This window comes from Ranitomeya variabilis, chromosome 1 (assembly GCF_051348905.1).
Source record: "Ranitomeya variabilis isolate aRanVar5 chromosome 1, aRanVar5.hap1, whole genome shotgun sequence".
Taxonomy (NCBI): Eukaryota; Metazoa; Chordata; class Amphibia; order Anura; family Dendrobatidae; genus Ranitomeya; species Ranitomeya variabilis.
Window position 1 is genome coordinate 28,980,956 of NC_135232.1, and position 18,173 is coordinate 28,999,128.

The window sequence follows — 18,173 nt, forward strand, 5'->3', positions numbered from 1 at the left end:
ATGCAGCCTTCTTTATACAGTATAATGTAGCCCCCCACAGAATATAATATAGCCCCCTCAGAGTATAGTGCAGCTCACTCATAGGATATAATGTAGCCCCCCTACAGAATACAATGCTGCCCCCTCATAGGGTATAATTCAGCCCCCTCATATGGTATAATGCAGCCCTCCCACAGAGTATAATGCAGCCTCCCTCATAGGATATAATGCAGCCCCAATCATATAGTATAATGCAGCCCCCTCATAGTGTATAATGCATCCCCCCTCATAGGGTATAATGCAGCCCCCCACAGAATATAATGCAGCCCCCTCATAGGGTATAATGTAGCTCCTTCATAGGGTAAAATGCAGCCCCCCTCATAGAGTATAATGCAGTCCCCTCATAGGGTATAATGCAGCCACCCTCATATAGTATAATGCAGCCCCCCTCATAGTGTATAATGTAGCCCCCTCATATGGTATGATGCAGCCCCCCTCTTAGGGTATAATGCAGCACCCCCACAGAATATAATGCAACCCCTCATAGGGTATAATGCAGCCCCCCTCATAGAGTATAATGCAGCCCCAATGGAATATAATGTAGCATCCCCCATAGAATATAATCCAGCCCCACAGTCCTACAGTATGATGGCCATCAGGAGTCACTCACTGATATATATATAAAAAAACAAATATAAAACTCACCTCTCCTCCTCGTTCCCCACTGCTCTCGGCTCTGCTCCGGTATCAGCAGCTGCACTGTTGTCTGCCCAGCACACAGCGGGTACGTGATGAAGTGACGTCATCGTGCACCCACTGCATCAGTGGCAGAGGGGAGTGATGGGAGAGGGAGTGTCATCTGACGCTCTTTCCTCCATTATTGCTTTCAACTGATGATGCCGATACAGTTGAATGTGGCGCACATTGGGGAGTGGCGCTGGCACCAGACCCCCTGACTTACGGGCCCCATAGCGGCCGTGTTGCCTGGGGGCCCCTGGGTGCCCCTGGGTGAGCGGGGGCCCTGGTCTGCCGGCCCTGACAGCGGGCATGGTTAGCGGCAGCCTGCGGCTAACACTGCCCACTATTAAAGTGAAATGAATATTCACTCCTCTCCATGCCCATGGGGGCATGGGGAAGAGTGAATATTAATTTCTCTTAAGCAGCGGGCACAGGCTTTAGCAGCAGCAGCCGGATCCTGCCTCCTGTCACCCGCAGATGCTCCACTGGCACGGGCGGGCCCCCTGACTCACAGGCCCCAAAGCAGCTGTGTGATGTGCCGCTATTAGCGACACACCACTGGCTGGGGGCCCCTGTAGCAGTGGGGGCCCTACACAGCTGCCAGCCCTGTATGCCAGCAGGTGTCAATGCCTAAGCCCACTGGAGAATCCTCCTGTTCTCCGGTGGGCCAGTCCAACCCTGCATTTGGATATCCAGCCATACTGCTGTAGTTGTAGGTGATGGCTGGAATATGAGAAGTGAAATGTGTCTTTGTTGTACTCTCTGCAGACGAGTCATGGCTGGAAGAAGTTGTGATGTCGGTCTGGGCCAGATGGAAAAGACGGAAAAAGTGAAGGACTCCATCACAGAACGTCAGCGGTAAGACATTATCTGTAACTGTGCTGTGATCTCTTATATGTTCTGTAGGGCTGGTATCTACCACTGACCATATGGCGGTAATATCTATGTTGGTCTTTATATAGAGATTATCTTCAGTAACAGTGCGGTCATCTGCTGAGGTTCTCCTCCACTATTAAGGGGCGTCACCGAGTTGTAATCAAGGTTACCTGGTTAGGGGCCCACTCAGAAGTTTCGCCCCCCTGAACCAAAACCCTACCTACGGCTCTGCCAGGAGGTACAGGAAACGGCAGGGTCATTGCAGTTTTTAGTGTGTTACCTATTTTCCCGAGTGAATTGCTACACTATCACAACTACTACATAAAATGTAAATAATACCGCCATATAAAGTGCAAATAATACTGCCATATAAAGTGCAAATTATACTGCTGTATGACCGGAATAATACCGCTAAAAAAGTGTACATAATGCCTCCATATGCATTGTAAATAATACTACCATATAATGTGTAAATAATACCGCCAAGTAAAGTGTAAATAAAACCACCATAGAAAGTGTAAATAATAAAGGGTAAATACCTCCATATTATGTATAAATAATACCACGGTCATATAAAGTGTAAATAATGTAAAAAATACCGACATATAAAGTATAAATAATACTGCCATATAAATTGGAAATAAGACAGCTAAATAAAGTATACATAATAATCCCCTATAAAGTATAAATAACACCGTCAAATAAAGTATAAATAATACTCCTACATAAATTGTAAATAATACTGCCAAATAAAATGTGAATAATACCGCCGTATAAAAGTGTAAATACTGCAGTGTATAGCATAAATAATACCACCATATAAAGTATAAATAATACAATAATATAAAGTGTAACTAATGCTGCTATATAAAGTGTAAATAGTACCACCATATAGGTATAAACAATGCCGCCATATAAAGTGTAAATAATACTGCCACATAAAGTATAAATTATAAAGCTACAGTTGTGCTCAAAAGTTTTCATAACCCGGTAGAATTTTTGCTTTATTGGCCTTTTTTTTCCACTCATGGTTTCTGGTTGGGTGAAGCCATTTATTGTCAGACTACTCTGTTTTCTCTTTTTAAATCATAATGACAACCCAAAACATCCAAATGACCCTGATCAAAAGTTCACATACCCTGGTGATATTAGCCTGATAACATGCACAGAAGATGACACAAATGGGTGTGAATGGCTACTAAAGGTAACATCCTCACCTGTGACCTGTTTGCTTGTAGTCAGTGTGTGTGCATAAAAGCTGAGTGAGTTTCTGGGATCCAGACAGACTCTTGCATCTTTCATCCAGCCACTGACATTTCTGGATTGTGAGTCATGGGGAAAGCAAAAGTATTGTCAATGGATCTACAGGAAAAGGTAGTTGAACTGTATAAAACAGGAAAGGGATACAAAAAAATATCCAAGGAACTTAACAAATGGAAAATCAGGGGCTCTGTAAAAAGATAACCACTTTCAGGTAGACCAGCAAAATTGTCTGCCAAGGAAAATTATTTGGGATGCAAAGAAAAACCTACAAATAACATCAGCTGAAATACTGGACTCTCTGAAAACTAGCGGTGTGGCTGTTTCAAGATGCACAATAAGGAGGCACTTGAAGAAAAATGGGCTGCATGGTCGAGTCGCCAAAAGAAAGCCATTACTGCACAAATGGCACCAAGTAACTCACCTAGAATGTGCAAAACAGCACAGAGACAAGCCTCAAAACTTCTGGAACAAGGTATTTTGTAGTGATGAGACTAAAACTGAACTTTTGGCCACAACCATAAACGTTACATTTGGAGAGAGGTCAACAAGGCCTATGATGAAAGAAACACCATTCCTACTGTAAAGCATGGAGGTGGATCGCTGATGTTTTGGGGATGTGTGAGCTACAAAAGCACAGGAATCTTGGTAGAAGTTGAAGGAAAGATGAATACAGCATGTTATCAGCAGATACCTGAGGCAAATTTGCACTCATGAGCCCGGAATCTGCATATGGGATGTACTTAGACATTCCAACATGACAACGATCCAAAACACAAGGCCAAGTCGACCTGCCATTGTCTACAGCAGAACAAAGTGAAAGGTTCTGGAGAGGCCATCTCAGTCTCCTGACCTCAATATCATTGAGCCACTCTGGGGAGATCTCAAGTGCGCAGTTCATGCTAGACAGCCCAGGAAATGACAGGAACTGGAGGCTTTTTGCCAAGAAGAGTGGGCAGCTTTACCATCTGAGAAAATAAAGAACCTCATCCAAAACTACCACAAAAGACTTCAAGCTGTCATTGATGTTAGAGGGGGCAATACACGGTATTAAGGAATGGGGTATGTGAACTTTTGATCAGGGTCATTTGGATGTTTTGGGTTGTCATTATGATTTAAAAAGAGAAAAAACAGTAGTTTGACAGCAAATGGCTTCACCCACCACTGACCATGAGTGGAGAAAAACTTTTGTTGCTATCATTCATATTCTCTGAAAAAAGGCCAAAAATGCAAAGATTCTGCCGGGGTATGTAAACTTTTGAGCACAACTCTATATAAAGTGTTAATTAATACCTCCATATAATGTGTAAATAATAAAGCAGTCATATAAAGTGTGAATAATGCAAATAATACCGACATATAAAGTATAAATAATATTGCCATATAAAGTGTAACTAATACCATGATATAAAGTGTCAATAATATTACCATATAGTGCCACATGTCCCAGGAAAAGTGGGACAGTAGAAAATACCCAATATACTTTCCCCTTGTTCTTGGGTTGATCTACACCGTACAAACTAATATCAGAGACATCCCTGTCAAAAATGTGGAAGTTTCCACGATGAGTTGATTTCCCCAGATCTCGCTCCTGTCACCTGATTTTTGTCTTGGCCAACCAGGCAGCCGGTGCTGGGGTCAAAATAATGTGCTATACAGTGCCCCACGGAGTTGGCAGAATAACACCTTGTGTCTTGGCAGCGGTTACATAGGATTACGTCATCTGCTGGACTGGTTATGTTAAATCCTCCATTCGCTCGTGTTGTGCAGATGTGATTTATGTGAGAATCTCTAGTAGTTCCCACATTGCATCAAGGTTTTCTTACGAAATCACAAGGTGCGCACACTTCCGGGTAGCATTAATTAAGACGCCCGTATCATGACACAAGGGCACCTAATATATCTTCCATAAGTGAAAAGTTCCATAACTTTCAAAAAGTTGTCGGCACCGACCTAAAAACGAGCCCGATTCGTCATTTGTTTTTGTTTCTTTGTTTGTTTTTTTTCCAAAATCTCAAAATAGTGTTCGCAGGTCAAAAGTCTTCTTCATTTTTGTTTATTACCATTCTAGCGCCTTTTTAGAGGAGCAAAATAATAGCACATTCTGCTAAAATGTTGCATAATTTGCCTAAAAATTATCCAGCGCAGATAAATTCACAAAAAGGGAGGACATGCGCAGAAAAATGGAGAAACTTTTTAAAAGTCACTAATTGATGAATTAGCTTGTACAATGACGAGCGTAAAAAAACAAAAACAAAACACAGCCATTAAATATAAAATCTTCTTTAAAAATTTGAAAATTAAAAGAAGAATTTGATATTAGTTTAAATGACGTGCTGGGCTGGATGGAGAAGAAAAGTCAAAGACACCAATCAGAGAAGACATCACCTGGGGGTCACTGGATATAACTATACTGTAAAACGCCAAGTGCACCACTGCTGCCTACCACTATATGGTCACTGTATGGCGGTAATATTGTCTTAGTGAGAGATAAAAGCAGAACATTTTGCAGGACCCCGGTCCAGTCAGTATTACGTGGTAGTTGGATGGAAAGAGGCAGTATGCTGGAATATTAGCTAACGTCCTGCAAATTTGTTTGCTCATCTCTATTTAGGGAGAGTACGGTGGTAATATGTGGTCATAGTCTGGCGGTATTATTTGCTCCTTTATACACTGGTATTATTAGTAGTTGGTTCATCATATCTTTATACAATGTCAGTGTAGTCCATGCAACGGCAAGAAGCTGGTAGGGGCGCCTGGTTCCAATATTTGACCTGGGGATCACGGGAGTCCAGTTCCACTGGTGCCTAAATTCTCCAGGTAATGATTGCCCTCTCTATAATACTCATGTGCCCTAATAGTTTCCCTCAAGGGGGTTATCTTTGACTATCCTCTTGATGGGCAGGGCCGAATTTAGAGTTTCTGCTGCCCTAGGCACTTTTAGTGCTGCCTCCCCCTTTGGTGAGTATGACACTATCGGCAGTGACTTTGGCAAAAATCGCTGATGTGAAAGTCGCCTTTTGCAGCAGATCCGGCAGTTTTTCAGCATCTGCCACGTAACGGGTCACTTACGGCAACAGTGCGTTAGGCCTCATTCATTCCCTATGGGACTTGCGGACATGTGCGGCACTTACGGTTTTGCAGCGATCCGACAAATGCGGTACTTGCAGCAATGGAAAAAAAATGCTGCTGGCTGTGTTTTTTTGTCTCACCGCAAGTGCAAAACCGCAAGTGCTGCACATGTCCGCATGTAGCCATCACTACCTGTCCCTGCACCTTGCTAGCTCATCCCTAACCACCCCTCTGAATTAAAACTACACTATAAAGCTTTAGAAAAACATTTTATTAACTGACATATTCCTATGATAATGAGGGCTCAAGGCTACGGCGTAGACTGGGACGGGCAGTCTCCGGGTCTCCATTTTCTCTCTGTGCACACCCTCAGTCCCTGCCTCACTGCCTGTGCTGCACTGTGCGCAGACCTCCCTCCACCGGACCCGGTAATCACCGCTCGCCTTAGCATACCGGCGGTGGCGATATAGCTGCCCGGGCCTCTGCAGGATCTTGATGTGACATCCTCACTCCTTCTCAGCAGTGCCTCGCCCTCCACAGCGGTGACAGCATGGGATCCAAGGCAGGGCTGCCACTAGGAATTTAGGGGCCCCCTACTGGCACTTGAGACTCCCCAGCTCCGCCACTACACTTCGTACCTTAGACATGCGCACCGCCCGCTCCTGGAAAAACTCATCTTCACCACCACGACAAGGTAGACTCCTTTGTCCGGGCCCTACTTTACTCTAACCTATTAAACATTTCTTAAAATATCCAATACTCTTTTTAGGTATTTTTTTTTTATTTTTCTTTAAAGGAATGAGTCACATATTTTTTAGAATGACCATTAATACCACATACAAGGGACAAATGCCATCACACCATGACCAGACGACATATTACCACCACATAGTGATGGATTAATACCACATACAGGGAACGAATACCTCCATACCATGACCAGGTCACATATTACCATCACATAGTGAACAAATAATATCACATTCAGGGAGAAATACTGCCACACCATAACCAGATCACATACTACCAACTCACATAGTGACCAAATACTAAAATACTGATCACTAATGAAAAAAAAAACACAACACTAATGCCATTATACACAGGAGCTCCATATATAGTGTCAGTGTACAGGTAATACAGTGATCACCACTGATATTGTACACAGGAGCTCTGTATATAGTGTCAGTGTACAGGTAGAATAGGGATCACCAGTGACAATATACACAGGAGCTCCGTATATAGTGTATAGTGTACAGGTAATATAGGGATCACCAGTAACAATATACACAGGAGCTCTGTATATATTGCCAGTGTACAGGTAATACAGTGATCACCAGTGATATTATACACAGGAGCTCTGTATATAGTGTCAGTGTACAGGTAATACAGCGATCACCAGTGACATTATACACAGGAACTATGTATATAGTGTCAGTGTACAGGTAATACAGTGATCACCAGTGACATTATATACAGGAGCTCTGTATATAGTGTCAGTGTACAGGTAATACAGTGATCACCAGTGACATTATATACAGGAGCTCTGTATATAGTGTCAGTGTACAGGTAATACAGTGATCACCAGTGATATTATACACAGGAGCTCTGTATATAGTGTCAGTGTACAGGTAATACAGTGATCACCAGTGACATTATACACAGGAGCTCTGTATACAGTGTCAGTGTACAGATAATATAGTGATCACTGGTGACATTATACACAGGAGCTCTGTATATAGTATACAGTGTATAGTGTCAGTGTACAGGTAATACACTGACTTACCAGTGACGTCTCTAGCTGAAGTCCTTCATCTTTGCTTTTCTTTTTCATGGAGCGCAAACTGCCATCACTTCTTCCAGCCAGGAGTCGTTTCTGCATAAAATAACACATAGTTGCCTAGAGCCCCGCTTCCAGAGCACATTCCCCACTTTTCCCTTTCTTCTTCACTACACATCTAAATACAGACGTGCACCCACCATTAATATATAATTAGATATTATAAATCCACCATTGCGCCCCCACCAACTATAAATAGCCATTAAATATATACATTAAATAGCCCCTGTACTCTTCCCGCAATTCATTATCAGTCACTGCATCTTCAAAGCCCCCCACTATGTACCTCCCGCTCCCCGATTCATTATATTTACATGCCCCTTCTGCCCCAATTCATTGTCATGTCTTCTCTCTCTCACACCCCCACCCTCTATTCATTATCAACAGCTCTCCCCCCACTTTTAATACATCATTTACTCCCACCACCCACAAAATTCATCATTATTTGCTCTCCCCCAGGTCCTCATTTGCTCTCCCCATCCCCCACCTTCAGTTCAATTGCTGTCCCCGTCCCTCACTTCATCATTCACAGTCCCCCTCTCCCTTCATCATTTGCAGTCCCTCATTCTCCCCTCACTTCATCATGTGCAGTCCCCTTCTGTTCATGTGCATTCCCCCTCCATCATTTGCAGCCCCTCCATCATTTTCAAATTGCAGCCCCCTCCATCATCATTTGCAGCCCCCTCCATCATTTGCAAATTGCAGCCCCCACCATCATCATCATCATTTGCAGCCCCCCTCCATCATCCATTTAATTTATTTTATAAAGAAAAAAAATAAAGTTTTACATACTTACCGTATATACTCGAGTATAAGCCGACCCGAGTATAAGCCGAGGAATCTAATTTTGCCACGGAAAACTGGTTAAGCTTATTGACTCAAGTATAAGCCGGGTAGGCATTGTCCCTCCATCCCTGTCCTGCTATGTGTGGCTCCCCCGTTATATGCATGGCTCCCCCGGTCCCCTCATTGTATGCATGGCGACTGGGCTCATCCCCCCTTGTATGTATGGCGACTGGGCTCATCCCCCCCTTGTATGCATGGCTGGACTTATCCCCCTTGTATGTATGGCTGGGCTCATCCCCCTTTTGTATGCATGGCTGGGCTCATCCCCACTTGTATGCATGGTGACTGGGCTCATCCCCCCTTGTATGCATGGCGACTGGGCTTAACCCCCCTTGTATGTATGGCAGGGCTCATCCCCCCTCCCCTCCTTGTATGCATGGCTGGGCTCATCCCCCCTTGTATGCATGGCAGGGCTCATCCCCCCTTGTATGCATGGTGACTGGGCTCATCCCCCCTTGTATGCATGGCGACTGTGCTCATCCCCCCTTGTATGCATGGCGACTGGGCTCATCCCCCCCTTGTATGCATGGCTGGGATCATCCCCCCTTGTATGTATGGCTGGGATCATCCCCCCTTGTATGCATGGCTGGGCTCATCCCCCTTGTATGTATGGCTTGTATGTATGGCTGGGCTCATCCACCTTTTGTATGCATGGCTGGGCTCATCCCCCCTTGTATGCATGGCGACTGGGCTCATCCCCCCTTGTATGCATGGCGACTGGGCTCATCCCCCCCTTGTATGCATGGCGACTGGGCTCATCCCCCTTGTATGCATGGTGACTAGGCTTATCACCCCTTGTATGGATGGCAACTGGGCTCATCCCCCCTTGAATGCATGGCGACTGGGCTCATCCCCCCTTGAATGCATGGCGACTGGGCTCATCCCCCCTTGAATGCATGGCGACTGGGCTTATCCCCCCCTTGTATGCATGGCAACTGGGCTCATCTCCCCTTGTATGCATAGCGACTGGGCTCATCCCCCCTTGTATGCATGGCGACTGGGCTCATCCCCCCTTGTATGCATGGCGACTGGGGTTATCCCCCCTTGTATGCATGGCAAGTGGGCTCATCTCCCCTTGTATGCATGGCGACTGGGCTTATCCCCCCTTGTATACATGGTGACTGGGCTCATCCACCTTGTATGCATGATGGCTGGGCTCATCCCCCCTTGTATGCATGGCTGGGCTCATCCCCCCTTGTATGCATGGCTGGGCTCATCCCCCCTTGTATGCATGGCTGGGCTCATCCCCCCTTGTATGCATGGCTAGGCCCATCCCCCTTGTATGTATGCCTGGGCTCATCCCCTTTTGTATGCATCGCTGGGCTCATCCACCCTTGTTTGCATGGCGACTGGGCCCATCCTCCTTGTATGCATGGCGACTGGGCTTAACCCCCCTTGTATGAATGGCGACTGGGCTCATCCCCCCTTGTATGCATGGCGACTGGGCTCATCCCCCCTTGTATGCATGGCGACTGGGCTCATCCCCCTTGTATGCATGGCGACTGGGCTTATCCCCCCCCTTGTATGCATGGCGACTGGGCTCATCCCCCTTGTATACTTGGCGACTGGGGTTATCCCCCCTTGTATGCATGGCAAGTGGGCTCATCTCCCCTTGTATGCATGGCGACTGGGCTTATCCCCCTTGTATGCATGGCGACTGGGCTAATCCCCCTTGTATACATGGTGACTGGGCTCATCCCCCTTGTATGCATGATGGCTGGGCTCATCCCCCCTTGTATGCATGGCTGGGCTCATCCCCCCTTGTATGCATGGCTGGGCTCATCCCCCCTTGCATGCATGGCTGGGCTCACCTTCCGAGTCCTCGCATGGTCCCTGCATCTCTCTGTTGTCCAGGCGCCGGCATCGTCTTCCTGTGTGAGCGGTCACGTGGTACCGTTTATTAAGGTAATGAATATGCGCTCCACGCCTATGGTAGTGGAGACGCGTGCATATTTATTACTTTAATGAGCGGTACCACGTGACTGCTCACACAGGAAGAAGCTGCTAGCGCTGAGACCATTGGATTTGCAGGCACCGCTGGAGGAGGGTGAGTATGATGTCTTCAAGAAGGTGGGGAGTTGGGTGGGTGGGCGGCCGCCCCTGGACTTAAAAAAAGCAAAAACCTTGCTTAGGTGCTGCCCCCCCATCCTGGCACCCTAGGCACATGCCCTCAAGTGCCTAGTGGCAAATACGGCCTTGTCAATGGGCCATCCATATCAGATAATTGGTGATGAAACACTGAACCTATTGAAGTGAATGGGATCTGAGACACACAAGGTGAATACAAGTACATGCAGAAAAGCCAAGATGTGTAAGCCCCACTGCCGGACTGCCGGGGCAGGCTGAGAGTTTGAAGGTTCACAGCAATTGCAGGTTATTGACCTGCGTTAGGGCAGTCAGACGGCCGTATAAATCGGATCGTGATTGGAACACAGAGCACGGACTGGCCGGTGGCTCTACCGACAGCTTTATGTAGCGCTATGCAGCTGTGGCGCTTGGGTAGGTAGAGCCGCCGGCCAGTCCATGCATTGCAATCTGGTCTCCGTCCGGGTTATACGGCCATCTGTGTCCTTAGAGGGTATATGATAGATAGGATCACTCTCTGGACCACGCACCATAAGCCATAGCAGGGTCATCTGATGACATATGAATGCCCACCAACCACATAACACTGCCGCCTCCTGCAGGGGTTCCTGGGTGCACCCTATGGATGAACTCTTTGCCATCTTTCCCAGTGTGAACATAGCCCTATAAATGGATCTGTTATTATTTTTGGGGGATAATTGAACGCTAACAAGGAGCGAATACTTCTTACTTAATATTTTTGTATATTAGTGTCCTGTGAATGATGAGTGGAAGGTAAATCCCCGCAGGCGTGTGATGTTTTCATGTAAGTTGCACTTCTTTTTGTGCAGGTGTGAGACTCACAGACTGGTACGTCTAGTTCTCCAGCCGTATGAGACTAGTTCTGCCCAGAGAATAGTGAGTTTACACCAGCTCCCGGCCAAAACTGACTGAAAGAGAGATGATTAATCCGGTGATTATGGCTGGAAGGTGACAGAATAAACAATGACATGACCTCCCGAGCATGGAAACTGATGAACTGCCATGTCATCAAGCTGCAAACCGGGTGCCAGGTGTAAAAGTTCATCGCAGGAAGTTATGAAATTAGTACATGGCTTGTAAATGTCACACCTGATTCATAAGAGCAATATTGGACAATACGTTCCATGTTTATACAAATGTCAGTTCTATAACTTTATAACAGACTTTCTTTCCCTTTCTCAGCATTTTCCCAATGTCTGCTTGCTGTCAGTGAGTGAGAACACTGTTGTAACACTGTACAAAGCTAGTCTTGATCTCAGCTGAGAGGTGGCTACAATGCTCTGTGAGCTAAACATCCCGGACTGAGCTAAACATCCCGGACTGATGCTGGGAAATGGATACAATGCTCTGTGAGCTACATATCCCGGACTGATGTTGGGAAATGGATACAATGCTCTGTGAGCTAAACATCCCAGACTGATGCTGAGAAGTGGATATAATGCTCTATGAGCTACATATCCCGGACTGATGCTGAGAAGTGGATACAATGCTCTGTGAGCTAAACATCCCAGACTGATGCTGAAAAATGGATACAATGCTCTGTGAGCTGAACATCCCGGACTGATGCTGGGAAGTGGATACAATGCTCTTTGAGCTAAACATCCCGGACTGTTGCTGAGAAGTGGATACAATGCTCTGTGAGCTAAACATCCCAGACTGATGCTGAGAAGTGGATACAATGCTCTGTGACCTAAACATCCCGGACTGTGTTATGACCTGGTGGTTAAGAGCAACATGGGACAAGCTCTGAGGAGGTGGTATCTGTACTGACCGCAGTTCCTAATCCTAACACCAACACTAGAAGTAGCCGTGGGATGTTCCTGTCACTCCCTAGACACCTTGTCACAGCCTGAGAACTAACTACCCCTAAAGATGGAAACAGAAAGCTATCTTGCCTCAGAGAAAACCCCCAAAGGAAAGATAGTCCCCCACAAATATTGACTGTGAGTGGAGAGGGAAATGACATACACAGAATGAAAACAGGATTTAGCAAAGGAGGCCAAAACTACCTAAATAGACAGAACAGAAAAGGCTACTGTGTGGTCAGTATTAAAAGCTAAAAAAATTACACGCAGAGTTTACAAAAGTAATCTCCACCGACTCACTGTGTGGAGGGCAAATCTGCTTCCTCAGAGCTTCCAGCTAAGTTGAATATATCATACTGAAAAGCTGGACAAGAAAAAACATAACATGAGCTGAGCGATTAAGTCCACAGCAGGTGGACAACAAAAGAACAAGCAAGGACTTAGCTTTGCTGAAATGGACCGGCAATCAGAGAAATCCAAGGAGAGATCTGAATCCAACCAAGAAACATTGACAGCTGGCACTGGCTGAAGCCCAGAGCCAGGTTAAATAGCAGAGCCAGGAGAGACGATCAGTGGAAGCAGCTGCTAATGCTAAATCCAAGGAGCAGCAGTTCCACTCAAAACCACCAGAGAGAGCCCAAGGGCAGAATTCACAAAAGTGCCATTCACAACCACTGGAGGGAGCCCAAGAACGGAATTCACAACAGGACTGATGCTGAGAAGTGGATACAATGCTCTGTGAGCAAAACATTTCAGACTGATGCTGAGAGGTGGCTACAATGCTCTGTGAGCTGAACATCCCGGATGGATGCTGGGAAGTGGATATAATGCTCTGTGAGCTATATATCCTGAACTGTTGCTGAGAAGTGGATATAATGCTCTGTGAACTACATATCCCGGACTGATGCTGAGAAGTGGATACAATGCTCTGTGAGCTAAATATGCCAAACTGATGCTGAGAAATGGATACAATGCTCTGTAAGCTAAACATCCCGGACTGATGCTGGGAAGTGGATATAATGCTCTGTGAGCTAAACATCCCGGACTGTTGCTGAGAAGTGGATACAATGCTCTGTGAGCTAGACATCGCGGACTGATGCTGGGAAATGGATATAATGCTTTGTGAGCTAAACATCCCAGACTGATGCTGAAAGTGGATACAGTGCTCTGTGAGCTAAACATTGCGGACTGATGCTGAGAGGTGGATACAATGCTCTGTGAGCTTAACATTCCGGACTGATGCTGAGAAGTGGATGCAATGCTCTTTGAGCTAAACGTCCCGGACTGATGCTGAGAAGTGGATGCAATGCTCTGTGAGCTAGACATCGCGGACTGATGCTGGGAAGTGGATACAATGCTCTGTGAGCTAAACATTCCAGACTGATGCTGAGAAGTGTACACAATGCTTTCTGAGCTAAACATCCTGGACTGATACATTCTAACAAAAGCTCACAGACACAAAAAAAGGACTTAAAAATCATCCAAAAATTGAAAAAAATCACAGAGAAAAAAAAAAGCAGAGATGATTACCTGCTGAAGCCTCCAAACAAATGCACTGGCAGGGCGCATCGGACCCGGTTAATGATGGCAAAAACACAGCATGCATTAGTAGCACTGGGCGGCCCGCCTGTGTGTGCGTTACTAATATTCTGTAAACCAGATGCTCTGCATTGCTTGTGTGAACAATGCCACATACAGACTATTATCGCTTATCTTTTTGTGCACTAATGCCAAACAGCCAACACTGGATTGAAAGTGGTTGTTTTATCGGTATTTTTTGCACCTGTGTTGTTGCCATCATTTATCGGGTCCGATGCGCCCTGCTAGTGCATTTGTTTGGAGGCTTCAGCAGGTAATCATCTCTGCTTTTTTTTCTCTGTGATACATTCTAACAAACTAGCATCTGACGTGTTTTGAGCACAGAGACTAAAAGCACCAGCAGCAGCTGCACAGATCTGTCCGCTGGATTGTTACAATGTATCAGTCTAGAATCCGGGATGTTTAGCTCACAGAGCATTGTCTGCACTGGATATATTGTATCTACTTCTCAGCTGGGAGCACACAAAGCCAGTGAATGGCCAAATTCTTCTGATCCTAGCCGCTACATTGCAAGTAAGGATTTTTGGCTGATGGAAACTTTGCAACATAAAGAATGTGAAAAGCAAGTTGTAATGACTGCGATACACAAGATGCAATTAGCCCTGCAGATTTGGATTCCATATCACCTGTCTGTTGCATTCATTCCAGCTTATGAGTCACACACAATATGACCACATACAGCCATGGCCGAAAGTGTTGGCAGCCTTGAAATTGTTCCAGTATTTCTCCCAGAAAATGATTGCGATTACACATGTTTATTTCCTTTGTGTGTATTGGAACAACACAGAAAATAGAGAAAAGAAGGCAAGTTGGAAATAATTTCACACAAAACCCCCAAAATGGGTTGGACATAATTATTATTATTATTAACGTCTTTCCAAAATTGTGGGTAAACAACTTTGTTTCAAGCATGTGAAAAACTCAAACTCACCTGTGGCAAGTAACAGGTGTGGGCAATATGGGAATCACACCTGAAACCAGATAAAAAGGAGAGACGTTGACTCAATCTTTGCATTGTGTATCTGTGTGTGCCACACTAAGCATGGAGAACAGAAAGAGGAGAAGAGAACTGTCTGAGGACTTGAGAACCAAAATTATTGAACTGTATCAAAAATCTCAAGGTAACAAATCCATCTCCAGAGATGTTGATGTTCCTTTGTCCACGGTGCACAACATAATCAAGAAGTTTATAACCCATGGCACTGTAGCTAATCTCCGTGGAAATGGACGGCAGAGAAAAATTGATGAAAGATAACAACCCAGGATAGTCCAGATGGTGGATAAGCCCCAATCAAGGTCCACAGAAATTCAAGGTGTCCTGCAGGCTCAGGGTCCATCAGTGTCAGTGTGAACTATCTGTTCACATGTGAATGAAATGAAACGCTATGGCAGGAGACCCAGGGCGACCCCACTGCTGACAAAGAGACATAAAAGACTGCAGTTTGACAAAATGTACGTGAGTAAAACAAAATCCTTCTGGGAAAGCATCTTGTGGACAGATGAGACCAAGATAGAGCTTTAAGGTAAAGCACATCATTCTACTGTTTACCAAAAACAGAATGAGGCCTACAAAGAAATGAACACCGTACCTACAGTCAAATATGGTGGAGGTTCAAAGATGTTTTGTGGTCGTTTTGCGGCTTCTGGCACTGGGTGCCTTCACTGTGTGCAAGTCATCATGCAAACAAATATTAAGTTGAGGGTGCAAACAATTTTGTCCTGCCCATTTTGGAGGTTTAGTGTGAAATTATGTCCAATTTGCCTTTTCTTTCCTTTTTTTTGTGTTGTTCCAATAATGCAATAATAATTTTCAGGGAGAAATACTTTGTTTTCTGGAACAATTTCAAGGATACCAACACCATTGGCTATGACTGTATTTGGTGTAATTGTAAGTACATTACAGCAATGAAAAAATTGACCGTGATGAATGTAGTGTCCAAAGTTGTGGCGCAGCCTCAGTTGGGGGTGGGGATATTGGCCCAAACTTATGAAAATGGACTGGAGGGAGAAGCCATCGCCAGCCCCTTCTGTCTTGGAAGGCGATCACTCTGCTGAGTGCTCCTGTGATTTCTATGAGAGAGCCACCAGCAGAGATCAGAAGTCAGAACTTTAACACATTTCCGGGGCCCCTTTACACATTAGACTGTCGCCCAAACTCCTCTATATCAGCAGGATAAGCCAACATTAATCTAATGCTTATGGGGGATTAAAACCCTAAACACCAGATTGGGGGCACTTTCTGATCCTTACTATGGGGTCACTTCTCCCCATTACTCCACTACAAAATTGCAAAAAGTTTCAAAAATATTAATTTTGCCATCAGTGCACTGGTTCTCTTATATAACCCATTATTATTATTATAACCCAGCTCGTAGTACCGGTTCAGCACCGTACATGCATCTACCTGGTTCTCACTAGTTAGCGAGAGATCAGCACATTCCTACTTCACATACATCATATTAATTGGATAGCTGAAAGACTGTTTTCATGTGGATTTCACCCCAGGAAATATTACTGGTAACCGCCTGCCTCCAAACCTGACAATATATATGAAATAGGGCACATGGATAACAGAGACGAGGTCCCTGCATGTGGCCCCTTCTATGAGCAGATCTCTGCCATGTAAGGGGAGTCAGTGTAGCTGTTTGCCAGGTGTGCTTTATTCTGTTAGATATGAGGACACCTTTAAACATCCCCGTGAGCTATTTCTTTTATTGTCCATTCATAGCAAAATCATTGGGATCCATCTTTTCTTTATGGGGCCACTCAAGAAATGGCAAGTACTGGAGTGACCATATCCACGCTTGGGGAAATAACAGGAGCTATAGGTCGCTCTCTGAATAATACGAGGCTATTCAATGACAGCAGTACAAAGAAAAGAGCATTTTAGTGATATCACCACAATAATGAGAGCCTTCTAGTGATATTACCACAATGATGAGAACATTCCAGTGGTATCACCACAATAATGAGAGCCTTCTAGTGAGATCACCACAATAATGAGAGCCTTCTAGTGATATCACCACAATAATGAGAGCCTTCTAGTGATATCACCACAATAATGAGAGCCTTCTAGTGATATTACCACAATAATGAGAACATTCCAGTGGTATCACCACAATAATGAGAGCCTTCTAGTGATATCACCACAATAATGAGAGCCTTCTAGTGATATCACCACAATAATGAGAGCCTTCTAGTGAGATCACCACAATAATGAGAGCCTTCTAGTGATATCACCACAATAATGAGAGCCTTCTAGTGAGATCACCACAATAATGAGAGCCTTCTAGTGAGATCACCACAATAATGAGAGCCTTCTAGTGAGATCACCACAATAATGAGAGCCTTCTAGTGAGATCACCACAATAATGAGGTCTAAGGGGTAACGTTTCTCCTTATGGAGAGTGACATACCATCTCTGGCTTGTCAAGGTAAGGAGGCTTATTCGCCGTGCAATGCTCCTCTGGGAATTTAAATATGCAAATTGCCTCTTATGAGAAAAAGAGGACTTAACTCTATAGCGCCACCTGTTGGAAGTAGCGATCCTACAAGTCACAATCAACCCTTTAACGAGTCGTGTGTGTACCTTGACAAGCCAGAGATGGTATGTCACTCTCCATAAGGAGAAACGTTACCCCTTAGACCCCAGTCCAGAGCCTCTCACCTAGCCAAATCAGTTCTCATGCTTCGCACTGACGAGGGCCAACAGCCCGAAACACCGTGTCTGCGAATTGAGATACTGATTTGGCTTTAATCCTAAGTCATATTGCACGACTCGTTAAAGGATTGATTGTGACTTGTAGGATCGCTACTTCCAACAGGTGGCGCTATAGAGTTAAGTCCTCTTTTTCTTATAAGAGGCAATTTGCACAATAATGAGAGCATTCTAGTGATATCACCACAATAATGAGAGCCTTCTAGTGATATCACCACAATAATGAGAGCCTTCTAGTGATATCACCACAATGATGAGAGCATTCTAGTGATATCACCACAATAATGAGAGCCTTCTAGTGATATCACCACAATGATGAGAGCCTTCTAGTGAT

General features: G+C 45.0%; 1 protein-coding gene across 1 annotated transcript in view; it reads left to right on the forward strand.

The window, feature by feature from the left end:
- Positions 1-1,489: 1,489 nt before the first annotated feature.
- LOC143793664 (uncharacterized) overlaps positions 1,490-18,173 on the forward strand; it is a 105,448-nt gene continuing 88,764 nt past the window's right edge. Inside the window, exon 1 of the mRNA XM_077280713.1 lies at positions 1,490-1,575. Within this exon, the coding sequence (XP_077136828.1) occupies positions 1,493-1,575 (83 nt within the window). The 5' untranslated portion in view covers positions 1,490-1,492. The remainder of the gene's footprint in view (positions 1,576-18,173) is intronic.